The sequence below is a fragment of the Pseudochaenichthys georgianus genome, chromosome 17 (genome assembly GCF_902827115.2).
Source record: "Pseudochaenichthys georgianus chromosome 17, fPseGeo1.2, whole genome shotgun sequence".
Taxonomy (NCBI): domain Eukaryota; kingdom Metazoa; phylum Chordata; class Actinopteri; order Perciformes; family Channichthyidae; genus Pseudochaenichthys; species Pseudochaenichthys georgianus.
In genome coordinates this window covers 14,916,322-14,944,100 of record NC_047519.1, presented here as the reverse complement: position 1 = coordinate 14,944,100, position 27,779 = coordinate 14,916,322, and the positions used below count along the sequence as shown (strand labels likewise).

General features: G+C 43.2%; 1 protein-coding gene across 1 annotated transcript in view; it reads left to right on the top strand.

The window, feature by feature from the left end:
* Positions 1 to 336: 336 nt before the first annotated feature.
* The window catches only part of slc6a9 (solute carrier family 6 member 9), an 87,432-nt gene continuing 59,989 nt past the window's right edge, over positions 337 to 27,779 (top strand). The window contains exons 1-2 of the mRNA XM_034104340.2: positions 337 to 453; positions 6,412 to 6,661. Of these exons, the coding sequence (XP_033960231.1) occupies positions 6,632 to 6,661 (30 nt within the window). The 5' untranslated portion in view covers positions 337 to 453; positions 6,412 to 6,631. The remainder of the gene's footprint in view (positions 454 to 6,411; positions 6,662 to 27,779) is intronic.

Here is a 27,779-nt window from a genome sequence, read left to right as displayed (position 1 = left end):
GGAAAAAGTTAAAAAGGTTGTCTATTGCATGTGGCCTAACATGGCAATATTATTATCAAATAGAACAAAGCATACCAGAGAAACCAAAAGCCAAATAACTTGGAATAAAATATATAATGTTTGTTCTGGCTTTTATGTCGATGTCGATTTAAAATGTGCTCCTGGAAGTTTTATTTCACTGCAACATCCCTTATTAGAGCTGACAGACATGTCTTACTGCCACTCCTCCTGCCACTCCTCCTGGGATGGTCCAATAGGTGTGAGTCAACTCTTGCCTTGTGTACATACATTAGTAGAGTCAACCCGTGGGATTGACTCAGAGTGCTGTGACTTGATCACAAACTTCTATCTTCACATCTGTTAGTTTCTCACCGCTCAGCTTGCTTCTTTACTTGATGTAGAAGTTGGGGTTTCCCTTTATATGTTTCGTTTTCAAACATCTTAGGACGGACGGTAAGATGCACTTTTTAACCTAGTTTTGTTTCTTGTTATCTTTTCATCAATGTGCAGCGTGCTGTGTATTATGGATGCCCCGGGGCATTTTGGGTCCCTGTACGCTCACGCACATAAATGTGTGTTTGTATGATTGTAACACAATTATATATTTGACCACCTTTTTCTCTCCTTTTGCTGGTATGCTTTTAGTACACGGTCTAGGCTTTTTATTCTTTGAGTCGGTGACAGTCAGTTGAAGGGAGACATGCTGCATAGTTTCAGCATTTGACACACTCCAGTGTCCACATAACAGCTCAAGATGACTAAGAACTGCAGTATATCAGCGGCAAATAATTGATGTAAGCAGATTATTTAAAATTCGGGAATGATAAAGCATTAAAGTTCTTTTTTCTACAAAAAAAAATTACTTGACAGACTTTAATGCAAGTATTTCTGTCCTTTCTGTTGTATACCTTTGTAAATTGATATGTTTGGGATTTGGATTGTTGGTTGAACAAAACAAGCAACGCAAAGTGTCACACTGGGCTCTGGGAAATTGTGACAAATTGATAAAACAAGAGAATAAACAGTTGCAAATAATACATTTTAGAGAAAGACATTGTTTTACACTTCATCCTGGCTAAATTCTCTAATCCAGTCACAAATTATTGTTTCGGATTAAAATATCATTACAGAAATGTTATATTTGAACAAAAGAAATCCACGCATTTTTACTGTATACAATTATTTTAAACCAATAAATTAATCAAAAGAAAAATATTAATTGGTTTAAGCGAAAAATACACAAATCAAAGGTCAGACTTTGAGGTGACTCACTAACTTGAACTTTTCAGATTAATTCAAATATTTTTCTCCCACTTTCTTCTAAATCCGGGCTGTTTTTGAGTGTTCTTTTCCAGTTTGGCTGTCCTACAGCGGTAGTCAGTGAGCAGTCTAAACGTTACCCAAACAGTTAATCTCTCTACACAAAAGGGCACTTTGTTATGGCAGCTGCTTTGCTACAAGATGCAAATCTGTTACTACATGTTTTCTAAATTTTCTCTCGGCAACCTTTCAACAGATTTCCATGAATTTTTATTTCTTAGTAGTCGGATTGGTTGCCTGGGATGATGCTCGCAAGTCGCAGGACAATGTAGCCACTAGCCCCAATATCAGGCATGCCATCCATTGGAAAGATTGGGCCTGTGTGCACTTGGAAGTTGTAGGCAATCCCGTTGCTGTCTGACAAGACATATATTTTGTAGCCCCAGCGCTTTGGTTTTCTTGGGTTGTACTGCTTCAGGCCACTTTTCCCCTTAAATGGTACGATTTGCTCGTCAACACAGAGCCTCTCATCCATCGAAATTGCTTGGAAGCTTTCAAGGAGAGATGTCAGGAGAGGACGCACCTTGTGAAGCTGGTCATGACCAGGCTCTCCACAAGGAATTAGCTGGGTGTTGTCTGCAAAATGGATGTTGCGTTTTATAGCCTCTCAACGATGCATTGTCATGGTATCGGCCACACAGTCCACCCTTGTTGTTGAATTCCAATACATACGAGATCCTGGCAGCCCATATAGATATATAAAAACAGATGCCAATAAACTGCTCAATTTCATAGCAGGTGACATTTAGTGGCTTTCCTGGATCACATTGCACAGCATAAAGATTTGTCTGGTCCACCATATTCTTAATGCAGGTTTTTGTTAGCAGGTCGTCCCTGAAGTATTCAATGGGGGACTTCCTTTCTGTGCCTTTCCATTTTGGGACTGGAAGGATGTTCCTGCAATTTGTCCACTCCAGTCTATTGGCCCTTTTTGGTGTTGGTTGAAGAGGAACTGAAATACAAACAAATGTCCTAAGCATGCTATGAAAATAACAAGATAATGAATTAATTATCAATGCACCTTATACCCTATCTTATACTGGTAATACCTGTTACTGCACTTTCACCCTCGCTGTCCTCATCCTGATCCATATCCTGATCCTCATTCTCATCCCCATCCTCGTTCTCAGGCTCATAGTTCTCATCCCTCTCATATTCCCCTTGCAAATGTGCCTGCAGCTTGTCTTCATCACTACTAATCTCTAACTCATCCTCACTGTGTATCGCTAAACAAGGAAATCACACCTCCACGGAGCTCAGCGCGATTCACAACGTGAAACAATCGGACGTTGTGAATCACCCCGAGCACACACAAAGTCTCAGCCGAAGTAAAAACAATAAGTGTGGCTTGATATTGAGAAGAAAAAGGTTGATAAACGCTGTGAGAATGGGTCTGCAGAGAGAATTTCGCCGCGATCGCAACTGTCTGTTATCAGCAGCAGCCCGGAGGAGACATCAGCTGAGCTGCGTGTGTGTGTGAGGAAGTCTGTGGATTGGTCAATCGGAGCACACTGGGCTCACAGGGAGGGGGGGCAAGAGCTCCAACGAGCCGTTTAGTGGAGAGAGTGAATACACGTAGTTTACAGAGATGCTGTATGCGAAACAATGTGAGTTTGGAAAATTGCACAGTATTTTTCTATTGTAATATCCCTCAACAATGGTATTATGATCAGTAGAAAGGACCATGACATGTGACCTTTAACACGTTTCTGTAACCTAATTAGCAAATAAAGTACATTAAACTATAGGAACATCGTTCTGGTGTACAAAATCCTGCACAAGACAGCCCCTCCACCTCTTAACTCATTGGTTACTAGGGATGCACGATATTGGTTTTTTGAAACCGATACCGATAACTTCCTGCTTCTCAAGACCGACACCGATAATATAATATATATATATTAGGGGTGTAACGGTACACGTACCCGTACCGATACGGGCCCTTCGGTTCGGTACAGGTGTGTACCGAAGTGTACCGAACGAATATAACGTTAAACGTAAAAAAATTGAGAACGTGAACAACTTTTTGGAAGTAATCTCAGGTGCTGCGTCGCAGCATTCAGAGTAATTTGCTCACATTGGGTTCAACGCGTTATAGAGCGAGCAGGTCATTTCATTGGCTGAGAAGCATACTATGAGAGCTGGTCAGAGGGATGCGTTCAAATGTAGTCAGTAATTTGAGGAACTGTCGAAATGGCGAACGCAGATAAAGTTGAGCTCGAAAATCCTCCAGCATCATTGAAGTCTCCGGTTTGGGAACATTTTGGTTTCGCAGTTACGTACAAGGATGACGGACAAAGACAGGTGGACCGAACCAAAGCTGTTTGTCGGCATTGTTCAACTAAAATTGGTTACGCGGCTGGCAATACATCAAACTTGCACACTCTTGAAAAGGCATCACCCGAACGTGAATATCACCGGTACCAAAAGAAAAAAGACTGAAGTGCAATCCCAACTCCCGCTAGCATTTAAGCCTCCACCACTCGCAAAAACTTCAGACCGAGCCAAAGCTATTACAAACGTCAAATATCCTTATGTTGCCATGTTAGCAAAGCGCTACCTGGCTGTATCTGCTACCTCTGTCCCTAGTGAGAGAGGGTGTTCTCCACAGCAGGAGACATTGCTAGTGCCAGCAGATCTGCCCTTTCGGCAAGCAATGTGGACAAGTTCATTTTTCTTTAAAAAAACATGAAAATACAATGACAAGCAAGTCCTAATGTCAAGCTGGCTGCTTAGTACAGTACAGTTCAAATACAGATGATTTCAGTTCATCGAAAAGCTGCACCTTAATGTTCATTTGATTATATTTTGTATTTATTTGAGTGAATACATTATTCACAGTTTAATAATAATAAAAAGATATATATATATATGTTTTGTTTTGTGAAAAAAAATTCTGCTGTACCGAACCGAACCGTGACCAAAAAAACCGAGGTACGTACCGAACCGAAATGTTTGTGAACCGTTACACCCCTAATATATATATATATATATATTAAATGTACCTGTAGTTTTTGCACACCTGGTGGTAAAAAAGGAATAGTAGTGAACAAATGACATGAGCATTACTACCATGAACAAAACTAACCCTGGGGTCGTCTCTGGCAAACTTCTTGCCTTTTTCAAAAGCCTCGTCGATAGGTAAAAGCCCCGGTGCCTTTGCAGCTGGCTTTGGATTCGGCGCTAGTTTAGCAGCGCAGGCGTCTTCGTACGCTTTTAACACACCATCGTAGCGATGGCGATGTTTCAGGTGACTAATCAGGTTGGAAGTATTATAGCTCGTTGACTTTTTCCCTCCTCGTGGAACTTCTGCATTGCATTTGTTAATACAAATAGCAAGCGAACTATCTAACTTTGAAATAGTCCCATACTACCGACGACATGTTTGTTTACTGTCCTGGCTTCACGGCCGCACACCATTTACATCACAGCCAGGCACGAGTTAGGGAGCGCTGGATTTGTGAAAAACTCCCCTCTTCCTAAACTACTAATACCACAGTACTGGCAAAACTGGAGGAGCCGAGGGAAAAACAAGCGCCCCTCATCCCAATCCACCCACACCGCAGTACTTTTTTCTTTTTTTTACCCAAAAAATATATTGTATATTATCGGGGCTATTAATACTTTTATCGGGTTTATCGGGATGACGTCATAATTCCTAATATCGGACCGATAATTATCGGGCACCACTATTGGTTACTCAACGTAACAACACCAGACGGACCACTAGAAGCTCCACACGTGGCGACCTATCAGTCCCATTCAGGAAGAGTACTTTAGGTCAGTCATCATTCTCGGTCATAGTTATACAAAACTGGAATTCTCTACCCACTCAAATCAAAGACACACATACACATCCCACCTTCACAGCTCACTTAAAAACATGGTTCACTGAGAACTACACCTGCACACACTAGTCTGTGTTGAGTATGGCATGAGTGTGTTACATGTTGTGATCATGGATGTTGCCCCTCGTTTCTGTTATGTGATTGTGATGTGCTATATGTGACATCCTTGTGGGAAAGGCGGCAAAAAGGGTCTTCCAAATGGCCGCCAGAGAGTCATGGGACAAATTCAAACAATGCTATTGGTTCCTTATGGTCCTGCCTCTATTTTAAAGTATTGCATCATAATTTCAGATGTATTGTGTGAATGTAAAAGGCAAAAAATGGGTATGTCATACCATAGAGGGTTTAAAGTTCTTCCGTCTACAAAAAAAATTACTTGACAGACTTTAATGCAAGTATTTCTGTCCTTTCTGTTGTATACCTTTGTACATTTGATATGTTTGGGATTTGGATTGTTGGTTGAACAAAACAAGCAACGCAAAGTGTCACACTGGGCTCTGGGAAATTGTGACAAATTGATAAAACAAGAGAATAATCTACAGAACAACAGTTGCAAATAATACATTTTAGAGAAAGACATTGTTTTACACTTCATCCTGGCTAAATTCTCTAATCCAGTCACAAATTATTGTTTCGGATTAAAATATCATTACAGAAATGTTATATTTGAACAAAAGAAATCCACGCATTTTTACTGTAAACAATTATTTGAAACCAATAAATTAATCAAAAGAAAAATATGTATTGGCTTTAAGTGAAAAATACATAAATCAAAGGTCAAACTTTGAGGTGACTCACTAACTTGAACGATTCAGATTAATTCAAATATTTTTCTCCCACTTTCTTCTAAATCCGGGCTGTTTTTGAGTGTTCTTTTCCAGTTTGGCTGTCCTACAGCGGTAGTCAGTGAGCAGTCTAAACGTTACCCTAACAGTTAATCTCTCTACACAAAAGGGCACTTTGTTATGGCAGCTGCTTTGCTACAAGATGCAAATCTGTTACTACATGTTTTCTAAATTTTCTCTCGGCAACCTTTCAACAGATTTCCATGAATTTTTATTTCTTAGTTACCTTCTTAGTTTATTAAACTGCAAACATTTTTTTTTTTACCTCGAAGCAGGTCATGTACAAAGACTGAAGCATTGTGTTGAATGTGACCAAGGGGACAAGAAACTAAAAAAAGTGTTGCCTTTCCCCCCCCTCCACCCCCCCTCTCTCTGCCTGTCACATGTTCTTTTCACAGCATAGAAAAGTTTCTGGATTAGGGCAGAATTAACACAAAGCGGCGACGCCACTCCAGCTACACTCGCAAAACAACGCAGAAGAGGCACGAGGGGGACCAAGACACTCTTCAAAAACTTCGAAACACACCGATCACGAGGAAAGGCAGAACGACTCCATCCCAGAGAGTGAGAGAGACGGCAGCAGAGAGGCAGGGATCTTTGCCGACAAGGTCCTGAAGGATGGAAGCAAAGCAGTTTGCCGGGATCGTGGTGAGTTGAACTTTTGTTCAGTGACACACACACAAGTGCAGATGTTATACATGGATGCAGCCTCATCTCTGGTGGGACGCAGCTGCTGGACCACCAGTTGAGTCTCACTCTGCTCCCCTTTTCCCCAATTTAATCAAAAAGTCAAGGTGGTCACGTTTGATCTCAAATAGGCTTTTATTTTGCTTATTTAACACGTTGCTCTTTATTAAACGTTCACAATGTTTCTCTAGTTTACTCCAGGTTTTACAACCACTTTAACTCTGGTAATACTTTTTGTCTAATGTGCACCTCCAACAAAGATACACGTGTCTGCACTCAATGAAAATCCTGCATTTTACCTCCGAGTGATCGTTGTGTTCAGTCCTAGCTGAGCTGTCATCACCTGCTGTTCCCCACAGAGCTCAAGCACTAATCAACGTTAACACTGTCCTGAAAAGTCCCAGAAATTTCACCTGCAGCTAACAACTCTCAACCTTGCTTTGACAGTACTTCCCATTTATCAGACAATAAACATGTTTTCTGTGTGCTCTGGCTGCTGATAAGGTCAAGAGGTAAATGTGTCAGTGACTGGGGATATGCTCTGCAAGTGGGAAGCTTTAAATAGAGGTTTGTCATTGTTAGCAGTCAGGTCACTTCTCTCTCCTTCTCTCAGTGTGGTCCAAGTTCCTCAGTCCGTCTTGAGACGGCGATAAACACAAACTCTGAGCCCCAACCACTTTCTGAGGCACATTTGAAGCCTTGCGTTCCTCCCAGATGGTTCCTTTTTTCTCTTTTTCGGCGTGCTCCTTTTGAGATGCATATCCGTGTTGAATTGCATACAGCGTATCAGTCTGCTTCCTCCTCGATCGCTCTCTCACAGTATTTGAAGGTGGCTGGAGACTTTATTCTTGTCTTTTTTTTTTCTTAGTTTGTCTGCGATTTCAGCTCAGTGACAGTGTGCCAATCAACCTTTGAGAGGTTGCTGGACAAGTTCTGTCAGGGTAGATATGGATACCTATGGGAGTGTAATTTAATATCACACAGAAGATTTGAATTGTTTCCCAATGGAAGAGATTTTGTTGTGCCTGTTGTTGTACTCTTTGGTCACTATGAAGTTGTGTACCTTTGTATTAACTCCCCTCAGACACACACAGGAAAGCAAACACAAAGATGACACAATGACCTATCATAGATTATTCACACAGTAGATAGGGGGGTTGAGGCAAACAGGAATGGAGTGCTTCAACAGAAGACATTCATATTTAAATGGTTGCAGTTTAATTTTATGAGGTGTATCACATCTAATAGCATCATTTGAAACGCAGTAGATGTTTTTGTCGGAAAAAGGAGCAGTTAATCATTCGGTACTGCCAAAATAAAAGCTTAGTAAAGTTACAACTTTATGAAAATAAAAAATGTGTCATCGGTCAATTTGAAGAGGTTGATTTTGTGAGAATGCAGTCCTGGTTACACTTCCTAACAAATTGTTCGTTTTATCATTGAAATGTGACCCCTTCCTGGCCATAACCTCCTCTTATCACTCATATAAATGTTTTTGGCTCGAGGTATTCTTTGTTTGCTCTTAAAATGTAATAATTAGATTACCTAGGAGAAGCTACCAGCCAAGAATTTAGAATAATTTCGTAACATTGATCAGTCATTTATTTTACTCAAAAAGAACTGAAGAGGTTAGCGACCTGGGCATTGTACGGCCCGCGGGCCAAATACAGCCTGCGGGATGATTCTGACCGGCCCGCGAAAGATTACATGATAATTACATGGACTAAAACCGCATTGCTTTTATTTTGAAGCCCATTTATTCTCACAGTGCACGCAATCGTGCACGTCAACTGTGCACGTGAAATGCGTGTCTACCTTCCTTGTCACCTCTGAAAAATGCGAAAATGTCGGCTCATGCCAAAAAGAGGAAAGTGGATGCCGAAAGCAGAACTTTCAAACAAATATGGACTACTAATTTTTTCTTTACTGAAGTCAAGGGTAAACCTGTGTGTTTGGTTTGTGGGGAGCATGTCGCCGTGTTTAAAGAGTACAATTTGAAACGGCATTACGAGACGAAACATGCCGCGAAATACAAAAACTTGACTGATGCCGAACGAGCGCGGACATCAACGGATTTACTAGCAAAGCTAGAAAAACAACAACGCTGTTTTACAAAGCTGCATGCAGAAAAGAGTGCATGGTCGAGTCTGCAGCACTGCTATGGCCAGAGAAAAAAGAAGCGTTTGAAAACATCCCGCTGTCCCGCCGCACCGTGACGAGAAGGGTGGAGGACATCGCAGAGAATCTGGAGTTTCAGCTGCAAAGTGAAGTGGGAAGCTTCGACTTTTTTTCTTTGGTTTTGGATGAGAGCTGTGACGTCCGTGACACAGCCCAGCTGCTCATATTTCTCCGGGGGATAACGCGCGACTTCAAGCTTACGGAGGAGCTGGCAGCAATGCGGCCAATGAAAGGAACCACAACGGGGAGTGATCTGTTGACCGAGGTAAACGATGTCCGAATTTGACAGGGAAAAATGTTGGGCTTTTGAAAAGAATGCAAGATAAAGTGAGTGAACTCAACGCAGAGCAGAAATTGGTGTTTATACATTGTATTATTCATCAGCAAGCGTTGTACAAGTCAGTGCTAAAATTTAGCCATGTGGTTGATGTTGTTACTACAACAGTTAATTTCATCAGAGCGCGAGCATTAAAGCACAGGCAGTTTGTTTCACTATTGGAGGAGCAAGAGAGCGAACATGGTGATGTCAGGTACCACGCAGCTGTCAGATGGCTCAGCCTGGGCAAAGTGCTAAAAAGGTTTTGGGTTCTGAAATCAGAGATAAAAGAGTTTTGTGAGATGAAAGGCAAAACCATCCCAGAGCTGTCTGATAAGGACTGGATGGCAGATTTAACATTTGCTGTTGATGTGACTGCAATGATGAATGCACTGAACACACAACTGCAGGGCAAGGGCCTTTTTGCTCATGAAATGCAGAGCCATGTGAAAGCCTTCATGACAACGTTGCAATTAATTTCAAGGCAACTAGGCAGCAACAATCTCGAACACATGAAAACCCTGAAAGAAGTCAAACCATCAGCTGATCACCGGCACAGGTACTCATCCATGTCAGGAGCACTGCATGATGAATTTTCAAGGCGTTTTCAAGATTTCAAAAAGGTTGAGGATGAAATGCAGCTGGTTTCCTCTCCCTTTACCTGCAGTGTTGATAGTGCACCCACTGAGGTTCAGCTTGAACTCATTGACCTGCAGTCTGATTCACTACTGAAAGAGCACTTTAAGTCAGCATCACTGCTAGAGTTCTACTCTGCTCTCAAGGAGGAGAACTTTCCAAACATGAGGAGACATGCTCAGAAGATGTTGGTTCTCTTTGGATCCACCTATACATGTGAACAGACATTCTCAGTCATGAAGTTTACCAAATCCAGGTACAGATCCTCTCTCACTGATGAACATCTGTCAGCTGTGCTTCGCATCTCCACCTCAGACATTCAACCTGACTTTGATGGACTTGTTAAAGCTCAACAGAGACTGGATTTCTCACACTGAATGAAAAAAAAGAACTGAAGAACACTAAAATGTGGAAATATAACAAGTGACACTTGATCTTTTTTTTTTTTTTTTTTTTGCGCAGTTCTGAAAACATTAAATGTTTAATATAGGCATGTAAAGTCAAAAAGGCTACAAAACTGGGACACTTTTCTTTACACAGTTACACAGTTCAGTGATATGTCTTGTTTATTTTGGCTACAAAGATGATGTGATATCTTTAGAAAGCTAAGAAAATCCTTGTTTCAATAGTACATGAAACTCAAAATGCCCTTATTTATTAATGTGACTGAAAATGTTTATCATTTTGGAAATTCTATTTGAATAAATGATTTTTTTGAAAGCTAACCTCACCTTTTAATTGCCAAATAATAACATACACTCTAATCAGCGGTCAAAACAATGCCATTTACTGCTTTTTATATAGAAATAAAATGTATATTATGCATAATTGAGTTCGGCATTTTGGCCCGGCCCTCCAAAATATTTTCAGTTGCTCATTTGGCCCCCTAGGAAAAATAATTGCCCACCCCTGGGTTAGAGTGTAACGGACCCACAAACCTTATCTGTCTAGGTACACATGCATGATGATAACGGCTCATGCTCACAAACCGCCTCTCCTGATTGAGCACTTCTCGGGGCTGGGACTGGTTTACTCGTCTGTTAGACAGTTATGTCAATGTCTCAGAGACAACAACAAAGAATGAAAGAAAGTGTGTTTGTTCGAGAGAGAATTACTGACCGAATCTTAGACCTTGTCCTCCCATCGCCAACTGTTACTTCAACTTTTCCTCCATTTCCCCCTCTCTTCTTGATGTTTTGTCATCACATGATACATTTCGGAGCATTTTTGTTCGGAGAGTGAAAATGACCCTTCCTGTTGTGTTTTCTAAACAACTTTTATTTTTGGAAGTCGCTGCCCTTTCTTTGCAGTCTGCTTAAATGTGTTTATGGCGGGTCCAGATGGTCGCTGGATGTACCCGTCACCGTAAATCTCGCGACACACAAGGCGCTCGCTTCCTGCTACCGCTTGGCTCGGCTGGTAGCCTTCTGCCGGGACTCTTTCTGTCCAAACTTAATTCCCCTACTTGCGATGTCTTTGACTGCTCTGGAAGCCACCACTTCCACCCAACGGATGAGCAGATGGTGCCCTGGCACTAGCTTTTACTGTGTGGGTAGCTGTCTCTTTTGTGGTTATTCCTTAGTTACTCCTTTTTGGCAGCATACCTTTTTAAGTACATGTAAAGAGAATGTGAGAGTAGGAGGAGTTGGACGTAGGTTTTGCGTATTTGTCTACTGAGCACATGTTTATTTATCTTGCCGTGCACACCACCACTGCACCTCAATCACCATGAAGGCCAAATGGAGGAAGAGGTCCCCTTAAACTGACCTTTGATCAAAGATATCATTAGCAAACCTTTTTTAAAGTTAGACTTCTTAATCCTCAATTATTAAATGGTTTAGAGCAGGGGTGCCCACACTTTTTCAGCTTGGGAGCTACTTGTAAAATGACCACGCCCAAATGATCTACCTACAGGGCCGCCCCTGCCCAATCTGTGTTAGTGGACTAAACGGCGGGTAAACTGTGGCGCACTAATTGCGCCGCATAAGCGCATAATAGTGCGCCACATTTGCGCTTCACATGAGGAGGTGAGGCCCCCTCATAAGTGCATGAACCTGTATGGCACAATACAACATTTTATACCCTTTCTTTAGTAGAATTGTATAAATTGGCTAACTAGGTAATCAGCTCGTCTGTGATTTGCAGCCCACGCGTGTTTAAAATGTTGAGATCTCAGACTGGCTTAGCTGTACATCAATCAAGTGGCAATGCCATAGTAAGGATGGATGATAGGCTAACTTTTTTTTTTCAATGCCATGCGATCTACCCAAACTTCCTTTGCGATCAACGTATTGGGCACCCTTGGTTTAGAGTGATGGGTGATTCCAACTTGGTTCTGATTCCTGTCTGTTTTATCAACAATAAACCCCCAATAAATCCTTAATACTTTCCATATTTGCAACACAAAATGTCTACATTTTTACACAACTTCGCCTCACAAGCTTTTTAATACAAAACTCGGTCCTGGTTCAAAACTACAACAACTAACACTATCTATTCCTAGTACATTGTTTCACATTAAACCCCAAGTGCTTCTGTGTGAGACATTAGATCATTCCTTTACAACATTTCATCACTTCTCATGAATTATACTGTACATTTTGCATGTGGTAGCAGAGTGTCCGCGGGGTCTTAAAAAGTATTAAAAGTTGATAAATCAATTTAGCGAAAATTAAGGCTATTAAAAAGTATTAAACGGCATTTTCCAAGGTATTAAGAAGGTCCACAGCAACGACAACATGTAACACCCTTTAATTTACTGAAACAACATGTCGGGAAACCCCCTCAAGGCAGCCCCATGTATAGCATGCCATAAAATGCTGCTTCTTATTTTAAGTTTCGTTGCCTTGCTCCGCTCTGGGGGGGGGGGTTTATCTGCTGGTGGACTAGCTGAGAGATATACAGCAGGAGAACACGCTGTCCACCGCGGAGAATAAACAGAAGGACAACCATGCTCCGGGGTCTTCTTCGCTGCTTTTGGTGTATTTTGTGGCGGCAGCAGCGCCACTTACAGGCCTGGCATATGTACTACAGCGTTTCCAGCGGTCTAGTGTGAACGGACGCGTTAATGAATCGAATGTGTGTGAACGGAAGACTTTTTTGCATTTGCGTTTTACTGTATGCGTCCTCGTGGGGCCGGGGTCTAAGCCAAACTATATCCGGTCACAGAGATCTGCTATTTTAAAGTAAGGTCAACACATATCGCCCCTAAATATAGTCTATATTAAGAACGAGAAAAGTCTTAACATATATATATATATCGTTTTTTGTAAACATATGACAAATGTGTGAGGGGGATGACGTCAGAGCATCGTCCTATGTGCTGGGCTTAGCGCCGGACAGCCCCAGCCCAATTTAACCCCTGGGTATTTGTGAGGGAGCTCCTATATGGCATTACCCCGCTGAAGCTCACCAAAGTTTAATATATTTCATAGTTCAAAGTGTTGTCAATTGTTTTGTTTATTGGTCAAATACTGGTTTCTAATGGTTTCTGAGGAGTTTTACTGGAATGAAAGAGCACAGAGTACATAAGCAACAAAGCAGCATACTGCATTAACCCTGACCTTCACAGAGAGGTTGCAGTTCATGTGGAGAGGAGGCTTCAGTAGTCTGTCTGCACTCTGTTTAGTTGTGCTATCTTACAATCAATATAGTAAATGTGAGGTAGAAGTGTCGCCAATGTAACCGGTTAGAACTCGAAGTTGCGATGAGGTCTTACAATGTATGGAAAGGGTCTTAAAAAAGGTCTTAAAAGGTATTAAATTTGACTTCAGGATTCCTGCATATACCCTGGGTAGTTATCTTATGAAAGGTGCAACAATGCAGACACCGGTTATCATTACCCACTAGGGCTGTGAACCGCTTCAACACGTGTATTTCGGTGTATTCACGGCATTCATTTTGTTATTCTACAGCATACCCGGCCAGGCCCTCCCATTTGACATTCCTGCCCTCCCCCAATAAACACGATTTTTATGATTTTATAAAAATTAAAAATTATAAATAAACTGTGAACTTTTATGCTACGATGTATGTGATGTCAGATAGTAACTAAAACAAAAAATCGCAGGCTACCTCAAATAAATTCATGTGTCTGTTGTGATTTGTGATTCGTCCACATTTAGACCAATCACAGCGTCACACTCCGCCTATTCTGGATTTGTTTATTGTGCATTCTGTAGACTCCCATTGCTGTTTGCATTACAAAATGGACATCAGAAATTTGCTTAAAAGGTCTAAGGATTTATTAAAATGAAAGAACTGCAGCCGATGGTGCTGCTGGTGACCCTGCACCTGCCGTTGCAGCAGCACGTTGACCTCGGCAAACCCCGGGGCTGAGTTAGCGAGCCCAAGCCTTGACTCATCAAGGCGGCCGCCACCAACGCTGTCCTCCTCCTCCTCCTCCTCCTCCTCCTCCTCCTCCTCCTCCTCCTCCTCCTCCTCCTCCTCCGTGCCGGTGCCTCCACTACAGACCGCTCAAAGACCAACAGCCCCAGATGATCTTGGGGTTAATAAACCCAACCAGGTGAAACTGGATCGTTATCCAGGGAGATTGTTTTCAGGAAAGAAGCGCACTTTTGCCACTGCATGGTACAACAACAGACCATGGCTTGAATATTCGTTAAAAGCAGACTCAGCCTTTTGTTCCCCCTGTAGACAGTTTAAAGTAAATACGTCTTCATCTGATGTGGCTTTTACTGTCAAAGGTTTTTGCGACTGGAAACACGCATTACAGACTGATAAAGGACTGCTAAGGCATGCCGCATCAAAAGAACACATTTCATGTGAGAGTTTTGTGGAGAGAGAGACATACGCGAGGAAACAAATAAGGAAATTAGTACTTTGGTGAAGATCAGCTGGTACGGAACCGTTATTACGTGTCAGCTGTCGTTGATATTATAGCTTTTTTAGCTGTCAACCAACTCCCTCTCAGAGGTGACCACGATTCACTCCACAGCATGTCCGAGTTAGGCAGTGGGCTCTTCCTATCGCTGTTTGAGTATACGCTGCACAAAGATGCAGAGTTGGCCAAAATAATGGAAAGCATTCCCCACACAGCAACATACACTTCTCACGACATGCAAAATGCCATAATAGAACTAACAGCAGTTCATCGTCTCCGTCTCTACTATTTCTCTCCGAGTGCAAAGATGAGGAAGCTGCCATCCTTAACCAGTGTGCCTTGCTCGTGATTTACCAGTGTTTGTGCTGCCACGCACACAATGTTTCAAAAGTGGTTTCTATGTTGCCCTTTATTTGAGTATGTATTTGCGATAAGTGTGCGTCTTTGCGCAATGCTGTTGGCCTTGCTGTTTGATATATATTGTGTCGCAGGCCCGCAGCACATGACGGTTTTGTGTGCCCTCCCATGAAAATCATATGCCCTCCCTTTAGATTTGTTCTGGCGCCGGGTCTGTTCTACAGTATTGTTGTTTTATAGTTATTTGTTAATGTATACAACCCAATTTGTGTTCTTTGAAATTGAAAAGGATATCGCATTGTGTTTGTTACTTTCGTTGCAGTTGTATATGTCTTAAATGTAATTTGGCTTGGCTTCCTATTTATGGACATGCTTTTATTTTGAAGGACAGTTAGCGCTGTTGACAGGAAGTTGTTGTTGTTGTTGTTGGTGTTGTTGTTATGGAAACAACGTGACGGAGATTAACGGAGAAAAGTAATATCTACATATAAAGACGGAGAAAGTAAACGATAACGTTTATGTGTGTAGCAAATGTTTCAATAAATTCAATTTGAAAAAAATAAACGGGGAAAAAACAAACAAAATGAATATCCATCCATCCATCCATCCATCTTCTCCCGCTTATCCGTGGTCGGGTCGCGGGGGTAGCAGTTCCAGCAGAGAGCCCCAAACTTTATTTTCCCTGGCGACATCAACCAGCTCTGACTGGGGGATCCCAAGGCGCTCCCAGGCCAGCGAAGAGATATAATCCCTCCACCTGGTCCTAGGTCTACCCCTTGGCCTCTTCCCAGCTGGACGTGCCTGGAACACCTCCCTAGGGAGGCGCCCAGGTGGCATCCTAACTAGGTGCCCGAACCACCTCAACTGGCTTCTTTCGACGCGAAGGAGGAGCGGCTCAACTCCGAGTGCCTCCCTGATGACCGAACTTCTCACCTTATCCCTAAGGGAGACACCAGCCACCCGGCAGAGGAAACCCATCTCGGCCGCTTGTATCCACGATCTCGTTCTTTCGGTCATGACCCATCCTTCATGACCATAGGTGAGGGTAGGAACGAAAATGGCCCGGTAGACAGAGAGCTTTGCCTTCTGGCTCAGCTCCCTTTTCATCACAACGGTGCGGTAAAGCGACTGCAGTACCGCTCCGATTCTCCGGCCCATCTCACGCTCCATTGTTCCCTCACTCGAGAACAAGACCCCGAGATACTTGAACTCCTTCACTTGGGGTAAGGACTCATTCCCTACTTGGAGTGGACAGTCCATCGGTTTCCTGCTGAGAACCATGGCCTCAGATTTGGAGGTGCTGATTCTCATCCCAGCCGCTTCACACTCGGTTGCGAACCGATCCAGTGAGTGCTGAAGGTCGCAGACCGATGAAGCCATTAGAACCACATCATCTGCAAAAAGCAGTGGTGCAATCCTTAGTCCACCGAACTGCAGACCCCCTCCCCCACGACTACGCCTCGAAATCCGATCCATGTATATTACAAACAGGATTGGTGACAAAGCGCAGCCCTGGCGGAGGCCAACCCTCACCGGAAATGGGTCCGACTTACTGCCGAGGACCCGGACACAGCTCTCGCTTTGGGAGTACAGAGATTGGATGGCCCTGAGTAGAGACCCCCTCACCCCATACTCCCTCAGCACCTCCCACAGTAACTCCCTGGGAACTCGGTCATACGCCTTCTCCAAGTCTACAAAACACATGTAGACCGGATAAGCGTACTCCCAAGCCCCCTCCAGGATCCTTGCGAGAGTAAAAAGTTGATCCGTCGTTCCACGACCAGGACGGAATCCGCATTGTTCCTCCTCAATCTGAGGTTCGACAATCGGCCTGACCGTCCTTTCGAGTACCTTGGAGTAAACTTTCCCGGGGAGGCTGAGTAGTGTGATGCCTCTGTAATTGGCACACACCCTCTGATCCCCCTTTTTAAAAAGGGGAACCACCACCCCGGTCTGCCACTCCTTCGGTACTGTTTCCGACTTCCACGCAATGTTGATGAGACGTGTCAACCATGACAGTCCCTCAACACCCAGAGCCTTCAGCATTTCTGGGCGGATCTCATCCACCCCCGGGGCTTTGCCACTGTGGAGTTGTTTGAGGACCTCAGTGACCTCCCCCCGGGAGATTGGTGTTGATCCCCCGTCATACTCCAGCTCTGCCTCTAACATAGAGGGCGGAGTTGTCGGGTTCAGGAGTTCCTCAAAGTGTTCCTTCCAACGCCCCAACACTCCATCAGTTGAGGTCAACAACGTCCCATCCTTACTGTACACAGCTTGGATGGTTCCCTGCTTCCCCCTCCTGAGGTGTCGGACAGATTTCCAGAACAACTTTGGTGCCGCCCGAAAGTCCTTCTCCATGTCTTCTCCGAACTTCTCCCACACCCGCTGCTTTGCCTCGGCCACGGATGAGGCTGCTGCCCTTCGGGCCTGTCGGTACCTTGCAACTGCCTCGGGAGTCCCCCGGGATAACAAATCCCTGAAGGCCTCCTTCTTCAGTCGGACGGCTTCCCTGACCACCGGTGTCCACCAGGAGGTTCGAGGGTTACCGCCCCTTGAGGCACCTAGGACCTTGAGACCACAGCTCCCCGCCGCGGCTTCGGCAATAGAGGCTTTGAACACCGACCACTCTGGTTCAATGTCCCCAACCTCCACAGGAATGCACGAAAAGCTCCGCCGGAGGTGCGAGTTGAAGGCCTCCTGAACTTGGGTCTCCTCCAGACGTTCCCAGTTCACCCGAACTACACGTTTGGGCTTACCAGGTCTATCCAGAGGCTTCCCCCGCCACTCGACCCAACTCACCACCAGATGGTGATCAGTTGACAACTCCGCCCCTCTCTTTACCCGAGTGTCCAAAACATACGGCCTCAGGTCCGATGATACGATAACGAAATCGATCATGGACCTTCTGCCTAGGGTGCTCTGGTACCACGTACACTTATGAGCATCCTTATGTTCGAACATGGTGTTAGTTATGGCCAATCCATGACTAGCACAGAAGTCCAGTAACAAACCACCACTCCGGTTCAGATCAGGGGGGCCGTTCCTCCCAATCACGCCCCTCCAAGTGTCTCCATCATTGCCCACATGTGCGTTGAAGTCTCCCAGCAAGATTAAAGAGTCCCCTTCAGGAGCCCAATACAGGACTCTTTCCAGGGTCTCCAAGAAGGCCGTATACTCTGAACTGCTGTTGGGTGTATAAGCACACACAACAGTCAGAGTGTTCCCCCCCATAACCCACAGGCGTAGGGAGGCGACCCTCTCGTCCACTGGGGTAAACTCCAACAACGAAAAAGCACCTAACCGGGGACTTGTGAGTATCCCCACACCCGCCCGGCGCCTCACACCTTGAGCAACTCCGGAGAAGAATAGAGTCCAACCCCTATCCAGAAGTAAGGTTCCAGAGCCGACGCTGTGCGTAGAGGTGAGCCCAACCAGATCCAACTGGTACCGCTCCACCTCCCGCACAAGCTCTGGCTCCTTCCCCCCCAGAGAGGTGACGTTCCACGTCCCCAAAGCCAGCTTCTGCCGCCCGGGTCTGGTCCATCGAGACCCTCCGCTTTCACTGCCACCCTTCTGGCAGCGCACCCGACCCCATCGTTATTTCCCGTAGGTGGTGGGCCCGCGGGAGGGAGAAGCGAAGGTGTTGCCCACGTTGCCTTTTCGGGCTGGGCCCAGCCGGGCTCCGTGGCAAGCCCGGCCACCAGACGCTCGCCGACGAGTCCTCCTTCTGGGCCTGGCTCCAGAAAGGGACCCCGGGCTTCCTCCGGGCCGGGTATCCTCACTTCTTGTTTTTCCTTTCATGAGGTCTTTTGAACCAATCTTAGTCTGGCCCCTTGCCTGAGACCAATTTGCCATGGGAGACCCTACCAGGAACACAAGGTTCCAGACAACACAGCCCCCAGGTTCATCAGGGCACACAAACCTTTCTACCACGTTAAGGTGCTGGTTCTTCAGAGAGGAAAAAATGAATATCCGAATAACGAAATTGAAACCCGAATAGTACTCCAACGAACGAATATTCGGATATTTGGGTACAGCCCTATTACCCGCTAATTCTTTCTACTTCCTTAGTGAGGGGCCTTTTGTGTGTTCTTTTATATCTGTGTGTGTGAGTGGTAGGGGTGTAACGGTTCACAAACATTTCGGTTCGGTAAGTACCTCGGTTTTTAGGTCACGGTTCGGTACGTTTTCGGTACAGCAGAAAAAATTATCACAAAACATAAAATATTTTTTTTAATTATTATTAAACTGTGAATAATGTATTCACTCAAATAAATACAAAATATAATAAAATAAGCATTGAGGTGCAGCATTTCGATGAACTGAAATAATCTGTGTTTGAACTTTCCTGTACTAGTACTCACAAAACATAAACTATTAGTTTTGGGTTTTTAATTATTATTAAACTGTGAATATTCACTCAAATACAAAATATAATAAAACAAACATTAAGGTGCAGCATTTCGATGAACTGAAATAATCTGTATTTGTACTGAACTAGTACCTAAGCAGCCAGTTTGACATTATGACTTGCTTGTCATTGTATTTTCATGCTTTTTTTAAAGAAAAATTAACTTGACCACATTGCTTGCCAAAAGGGCAGATCTGCTGCTACTAACAATGTCTCCTGCTGTGGAGAACACCCTCTCGCTAGGGACAGAGGTAGCAGACACAGCCAGGTAGCGCTTTGCTAACATAAGGATATTTGGCGTTTGTAATAGCTTTGGCTCGGTATGAACCTTTTGCGAGTGGTGGAGGCTTAAATGCTAGCGGGAGTTGGGTTTGCGCTTCAGTCTTTTTTCTTTTGGTACCGGTAATATTCACGTTCGGGTGATGCCTTTTCAAATGAGTGTGCAAGTTTGATGTATTGCCAGCCGCGTAACCAATTTTAGTTGAAAAATGCCGACAAACAGCTTTGGTTCGGTCCACCTCTTCTTGTGTGTCAGTCATCCACACCAATCAGAAGTGCTGTGCTCCACATGTACCAGCCATTGTTAATCAATCAAAAGTGGCCCATGATAGAAGGTGATAGACAGATTGATCCAATCACCTGCCAAGTATTTTTGAAAGTGCCTGCCCTTTCCAAATGGCTTCCAATGCAGCTTTCCTAGATGGTTTGGTGAACCATCTGAGTCAGGTTAGTAATGCTCCATCACATGTTTCTATTACAGGGTGAATCTTAAACTGAAGCTTGACTTTAAAGCAACCAAAAGGAAGTTTCATGTAAGTTTAGTTCTTTCACTCGTAGCTCAGGCTGCGGGGGTGCTAGAGACGGGAGTACGTTGATACGACCTTCCTAGCCGGAGTTATGGCCGCATTTTACAATAAACTTCCGTTGGGTCGCTTAAAAATAAATATCGCAAATCGCAATCGCAATATTTGTCAGAAAAATCGCAATTAAATTTTTTCCCAAAATCGTGCAGCCCTATTGCTCGCTCTGACGCGTTGAACCCAATGTGAGCAAATTACTCTGAATGCTGCGACGCAGCACCTGAGATTACTTCCAAAAAGTTGTTCACGTTCTCAATTTTTTACGTTTAACGTTATATTCGTTCCGTACACTTCGGTACACACGTACCGAAATTATTCGGTACGGGTACGTATACCGTTGCACCCCTAGTGCGTGGATGTGAGAGAGAATGAGTTTGTCACTGAGTGTTTGTGTGGCCATAATTCCCAGAGGTTGTGTGACTAATGTGTGCTGTAAGCTGTGAAGTGGAAACTAAATGGAAAGAAATATTGGAACCCACAACCTGGGCGCACACACTCGCACTATAAAACATACATGAGCAAAGTCTTGTACACTACTCATTTATGCTCATTTACCAAACAATATATGAACAAAACCTCAATTACCATTACAATATGTCACACTATAAAATAATACATGCACAATATGTTTAGTACCTTAGTAACTTGTTTTTCCCCAAAGCTTCGACAAAATTGTGAAGCCCTGTGACCCAGGGGCCAATTTTAAACTCATATACTAATATTTTATCTCCCCCCTCTTGGTTTGTTTGTAGTCATGTGTGTGCTAAAGTCGCCTATATGTATTTGCTATGTTTTTACCGAAAGTGCTCCACATAACAGGAGTGCACTTATTACAGGTGAAACTAGACGGATTATGTCCCGCTCTCCCTCTTTCGGTCCTTATGTAAGAAACATATTGAGTTGCCAGTGAGCCAGTTTAGTTAACATGAGTGCTCAGCAACCGTGTTGACTGCCTCTGGGGTGAGGAGCCAACAAACAGATGTGAACCAAAAGAGAGAGAAATATAGAGAAAGAGCCGCAAGGGCAGGTTGGGGAAGAAGAGTCAGATAGGGGGGGGGGGAAAGGGGGCTCCATTGTGTTTCGGACCTTTTTAGATTTCATTTGGAAAAACGACTCGGGCAGAAAATGTAGTTTTTCTGATTCTCTTTTCCTTTTCTGTTTCTGGTTTAATGGGTCACCCTCCCTAGGACTTCACAAAAAAATACAAGCAAGTTCAGAAAAAAGTGGGACTCTCCCTCTCCGTCCTCTGAAGTCAGTGAAATTAAGGACAGGGCTCTGACACAACGGAACCTTAAATCTCCCTCGGTTTCCTTTGGTACTATTATCATTTTCAACGGTTTCCAATTGAATTATTTTCAAAGGCCCTTTCAGAACCATATTTAGGTATTGGGGGGGGGGTGCTTTTCTCAGGGGCGGACACAACTCCTTAATGTTATTTATCACTTTTCCTCCTCTCTGTTCCTGCCCCTTTTTAGCTCCATTCAGACAGGGAAACTGTAACATTGGTGGGTTGATCTGGAATCAAGAAATGCTATTTGGCTTTATGGAAAAGTTCCCAGTTGCCTGTGGTCAAACATGATCCTGGTGCAGCAGACAAAATAAAGTCATCAAGGAAAAAGGGCAATCAAATAGGCCGTTATGAAATATTCTACTTTTGATGTTGACTGCTTATCCTCACAGCTTGAATTTTGACTATCTACAGTGCTGGGGGGTGGCTCTCTCCCTCTAGAGCAGTGTTTCTCAAACTTTTTCATACCAAGGACCACTTAACCAATAAAAAAACACTCGCGGACCACCTAACTCCACAAATATCCAAAAACACATCGTTTTTTACAAATCGCCTGAAAATGGTACAAGCAAGTGGCAACATGTGTGATGAAGGTGTTTATCTGGGCTATATCATGCAATCGAAAGTGAAACTTAAGCTCGTTCCATTGCGGAGATATTCCCGCGAGAGTGCGGAAAACTTAAATAAATAAATGTATCTCAAATGTGAAATGTTACCAATATACTCACGGACCACTAGGGGGCGCTCACGGACCACCAGTGGTCCGCGGACCACACTTTGAGAAGCACTGCTCTAGAGTCACACTCAGAGTCACACTCTAGAGGGAGAGAGTAACCATAATAGTGTTCTTTTGTTGTTTTTATCATTTTTCCTATATACTTTTATACAAGCCTAAAGTGCCCAAGCCATTGGAGTTTGATTTTCGATTTTCAAAGCAAGCCAATTTCCTTACTGGCATTTCCAGTAGTTGTCACTTATGTACTACTGAAAATATAAGTGTCCGGTTATCAACTGTAATAATAGTTTTTGACACATGGGAGCAGCAGAAAACACAGCATTGACATAGTTTTCGTGAGCGTGTTTGCTATGCATATAGTCGCACGGCAACATTAGCATTAATTTGGAGTCATATTTCTGAATTTACGTCCCAAATTCACTCTGATCTTGTTCATTAGCTTCCAAATGCTATGTATTGTTAACCATCTAGTTGTGAAGAGGAACACATGAAACTTGTGGGTCTGCTCTGACTATCAAAACAATAAGCTGAAAGATAATAAATTGCTCAGTATTGTGCAATCATTTAACCAATTATTAATCATCACTGGATAAGATTTGGTCAGTTTCTGATTGATTCTTTTGGACACAACAAAATGTTCTAACATGTTAGTCTTTCTGTCAGGAAATTCACTAGTTGTTTTTGACGTGGCAACTATTGTCGTCTATTATGACAAACGACACTGAACAAAACTATTGATTCGGTCGGGCTGTAATCCGAAGTCTAAACCAGGCATTAGGTAAACTAAACCCTTATCTTTATTACCAATATATTTACGAATATATGTCATAAGGTAAAAAGAAAATCTAGTTTTGGGATTTTGCGGTCTTTGCAAACGCCTTGTAGAAGAGTTGCTGATGTTCAAGAATCTTTGCAACGATTTATAATTGCTTCGATGAATGGAAAATGACACATCTCTTTCTGCCTTCCGCTTTTCTACCTCTCGTCACATTCCGAGCGCGACACTGACTTCTGCCACGTGAGACCTACTTCAGTCACATGTTCCTCACTTTCATCCCCAGCAATGTCCCATATGTTTGTCAAAATGTGTATGTTGTGTGCTTTTTCCGGCCCGATTTGTTCCCATGCCTTCTCTTCAATGAGCCCCGCTCTCCCCGGGGGTCCTAGCTGAAGCCTCACGCTATTTATACAAGACCGAACAGCTGGGGCCCTCCCAGCCAAAGCGGTGAGGGATGGGTAGAGAAATTATCATGGAAACTTCAAGTTAAACCAAGCGTTGGAAATGTCTCTCTGTTCCCTCTTCTTTGCTCTTTCGTCTTCCTCTCCGTCATTTGTCTTTCTCCCCTGGGTGTCCAGCGTGGCCAGGTCGGGTCGTGTTGGACTCAGGCCAGCTTGACTGCCAAACAAAAACATATCTATGATCTTTTATCTTTTTATCTGCTCTGCAACTGATGTTTTTTATGCCTGTTTTTCCTCACACACTTGCTTTCCTCGCTTCCAATTTAAGAGCTGGGTTGTTTTGGACTGAACAAGAAAGGTTGATTTTCCCCCTCTAACACAGCCTCAATACATTTTGTCCTTTTGTTGCGCTGGACAAAAACGACCTGCTGTTGCAAAACTGAGCTTTTTTGTGTTTCTACCCTTTTTTATTCTGCGTTGCTTGTCCTCAACCCTGTGAAGTTCTCAATGTCGAGTAAACCTGCTGCAGAGCCACTATTTCAAGTATACTACGTGATCGAGTGGCGCCGAAGGACTGTTTAAATGCATGTTAAATGCCCAGCATTAGGCCACTCGATGACATAGTATACTTGAAATAGTGGCTCTGCAGCAGGTTTACTCGACATTGAGAACTTCACAGGGTTGAGGACAAGCAACGCAGAATAAAAAAGGGTAGAAACACAAAAAAGCTCAGTTTTGCAACAGCTCTCCTCGCGGCCCGTCCCTTCACTTATTTCATCCTGTCGTTACTTCTCTTATCATATCTGCCTCTGGACTGCTCTGCCATACTCTCTTAGCGTTTCCTCACGTGTAGTGCTCAGGATGGGGGAGAATGTCCGGCCTATCGACGCCTCCTTCAGTTCAATGCCCCCTTCACAGTCAGACGTCCCATCACAGGCATGTTGAGCTAACGATAAGTGAAGAGATATTAACCAGATTGCTGTAAGGGACAGATATATAGATCGAGGATGATGTAATAAGCCCAGACTTGGCGGTTGGTTCCCTCAAGGAATAGCTTTTCAGGGTAAAAGCATGCTGATCCATCGATATTAAAGGACAATAAATAAGGATGTAAGACAAGAAGCTATATGTATCTCTTTTAATGTGTACAGTTTGATTTACATAGTTAAAGCCCATCTCCCCAACAGCACACAATTTCATCAAGCTCCCCTTCTTAATGTGTTTTTAAGTCATACGGATGACATTTTATAAATGTTCATAAAATTGTCTATACATTTTGGGAAAAGTAGAAAGAAAAGTGGTTAAGCTCAACAGTACCCGTAATGCCATCACTATGCCGACTACCAACCATGTTAAAGGGTGACATTTAGTTTGCTTTGTCAGCATTGGAGTTTGCTCTACTTGCCTTGTGTATTTTGGTGGTTGTGTGTGTTGTGTGCTAACTTCAAAGTGGAATCTAAGTTGCATAAGCTCCTGGTTTTTGTTACTATTGGAAGGTGGTCGGATAGTGTGGTCTTCTACCAATTGTAAGATCAGTGGTTTGATTCCTAGCCCCTGCAGTCAACATGTCGATGAATCCTTGGGCAAGATACTATAGCATAGCCAATGGTGTGTGAATTTGAGTGTCCTTGAGCAGGTGGCACCTCTGTATGAATGGGCATAATTGTGTAAATGCTGACTTGCATATGTAACAGCACTTAAACTCAATCTACTATCTTTTAGACAAAAAATGATTTGAATGGCTTTTGTCTGATCCATTCCAACAGCAAACAATTAATTTGTATCAGATGACAGGTTATACAAAAAGAAAACAGTACTTATCACAGATGGACCCAGTCCCCTCATACTTCACTGAAGTAATGAAGGTATGCGCAATAGCCTTTATGGATGTATGAAAGATTGTAATATGTATTGGTCACCCTCCTAAAGACAAATATAACACCATTTTAGCTTATGGGGATGACCAATTTTAACTCAAAATAACATTCTGTTTCAGATCTTCAGACTGTAGAGAGGAAGAGGAGTGGAGAGGGGGAGGAGCCAGGAGGGCACAGAAGGAAAGAGGGAGGAGGAAGAGAAGAGGGGCGAAGATGAAAGAGGAGAAGAAGAGGAGGATAAGAGAGTAGAGGATGACAGAGGAGAAGAGTGGAGAGGAGTTGAGAAGAGTAGGAAGAGAAGACAGGAGCGGACACAAGAGGGGAGGTGTGGAGAGAAGAGGACAGGATGAGATAGGAGAGGAGTGGAAGAGAGAACATATATCAATCCCAGTGCTCATGTGTTTCAAAGTTCCAGTTCAATAAATTGTTGTTCATCTACAGCTTGTTGCATTATTTCATGCATTGATATTATGAATAAGATATAATATCTAAGCAGTTACAATGTAGACTTGACTGGCACATCTTTTAAATTAAGTTAGTAGTCAGGTGTTCTAGGGGGTTGTGTGTGTGTGAGGGGAGGGGGGCGCGGATGGGGGCGGAAAGCTTCAGGGGCCTATAGATCATCACTTAATATGGTACCTGGAAAATCAGGAGGTAGCATGGAAACAATTTTCAAGGCAAGCGTGGGAACCCTGTTCATCGCCTTCGGACTGGGGGAGGAAACACACACAAAATAAACACAGAGAAACAGAAAGCCCACGGTATTCCAACTGTGATAACATTATGTACAATTGCACAGTTTTGTAAATCCCTAGTGAATATTTAATTCATTCATTAATTGGCCTTTTGGGTCACCAAACTTTCATAAAAGAAAGGAATGCGGGAGATATATCTTACATGAGCATTTTGGTGATATTTGAATTTCTTAGTCAACACAGATAAGAGTGCTTTGAAAAAAAGAAGAGAAAAACATGAGAGAGGAGATGAAGTGGAAAAAATTCAAACGAAAGGAGATAATTTTCGGTTCCTGGAATCCTGTCTGTATGTTTGATGGTTCACCTTTGTCTTGATTTCATCTGTCACTCATCCTCTACCCCAGCCTGCTGTTTTTTTCCACTTTGCTTATGGAGTCATTGGCTCCCAAAACAAGTTTGTCCTTCACGGTCTGAAAGACACTTCAGTATTTCTCTCTTCAGACGCCCATAACTTCACTGCAATATACACATTGCAAAATGTTAAACCCTGGACTGTGAAGTGTGGACTTTTCAGAGAACGCTTTTAAATGTTCCCTAAGCAAATAAAGTACAGTTCTTTAAGGCCAATACCACAGGCAATTTATGGAGAGATAAAAGCAATATCCAAACGTACCGCTGTGAAAACCTGAAAATTCAACTTTGAACCTGCCGATTAACTTCTTAACTGAGAAAACAGTTGTAGGATTAATACTTGTTATCTGTAGCCCTCCCTGCGTCCAACAGTTTATGCAACCCTCTGAAACGGACAATCTGTCATTTTTTTGAATGTACAACTGAATGAAAGAATATCATTGTCAGTAGAGTCTTTCTGGAAATATTTGCCCCATATTTAAAACGGGTAGTAAATCCATGCTTGTACACAGTCGGGGGACGTGAAGGTAAATTAAAGAGTCCAAATAAGAACAGTTCAGGCTCTTGGTGTCTTTAACATCAAAAGGCCTCAGTGGTTTCCAACATGTAGCGAATATAGTGAGAATTTAAACAAGTTGGTGTTGTTATCAGCAGCAGCATCTGTGCTTCTCTAATTAGAGTTAAATGACCTCAAATAATAGGGTAATTAAGTAATGAAACAAATCCTTCCCCCTCCACAAACAGCCAGCTGCAGCCTCAACACGCATTCATGTCGCGAGAAAAACTAAGTCTTGTTTTTTTACAAACTCTGATTAAGGCCACTTGGCTTAAACTTAAGTATGTTTGTTTATAGAGGCCAGTTCAAAGACTACTTTGTCCTGAAGATCAATATGTGCGATACCTTTTGTACAATTGGGTATCCAATGCTGTAACTTTCAGAACTAAGGTTTTGCACCAAAAACGAAAGCCAGAAGGAGCATCCTCTTAAGGATCTATATATATATGAGTGATTAAGGGGTTGCCTGACTTTTTCTTGTGTACCTTGGTGCTTGTGTGCGTTTGTGTGGTGTGGAATGTAAGTTGCATAAGCTACTTGTTTGTTTGAACGGATGAAATGTGGTCAGAACTAGTTTGGACCCATAGCCCTAGAAAAGATAATGTTGAAAACTGCTATTTGCCAGACGATGGTTAATCTACTATTTTGTCAGACAGAAGTCATTTTAAAAGCCTTTTATCCCTGTAAAATATATATATACTGGGCTGTACATATTACATGTCAAGATGTTTGACTG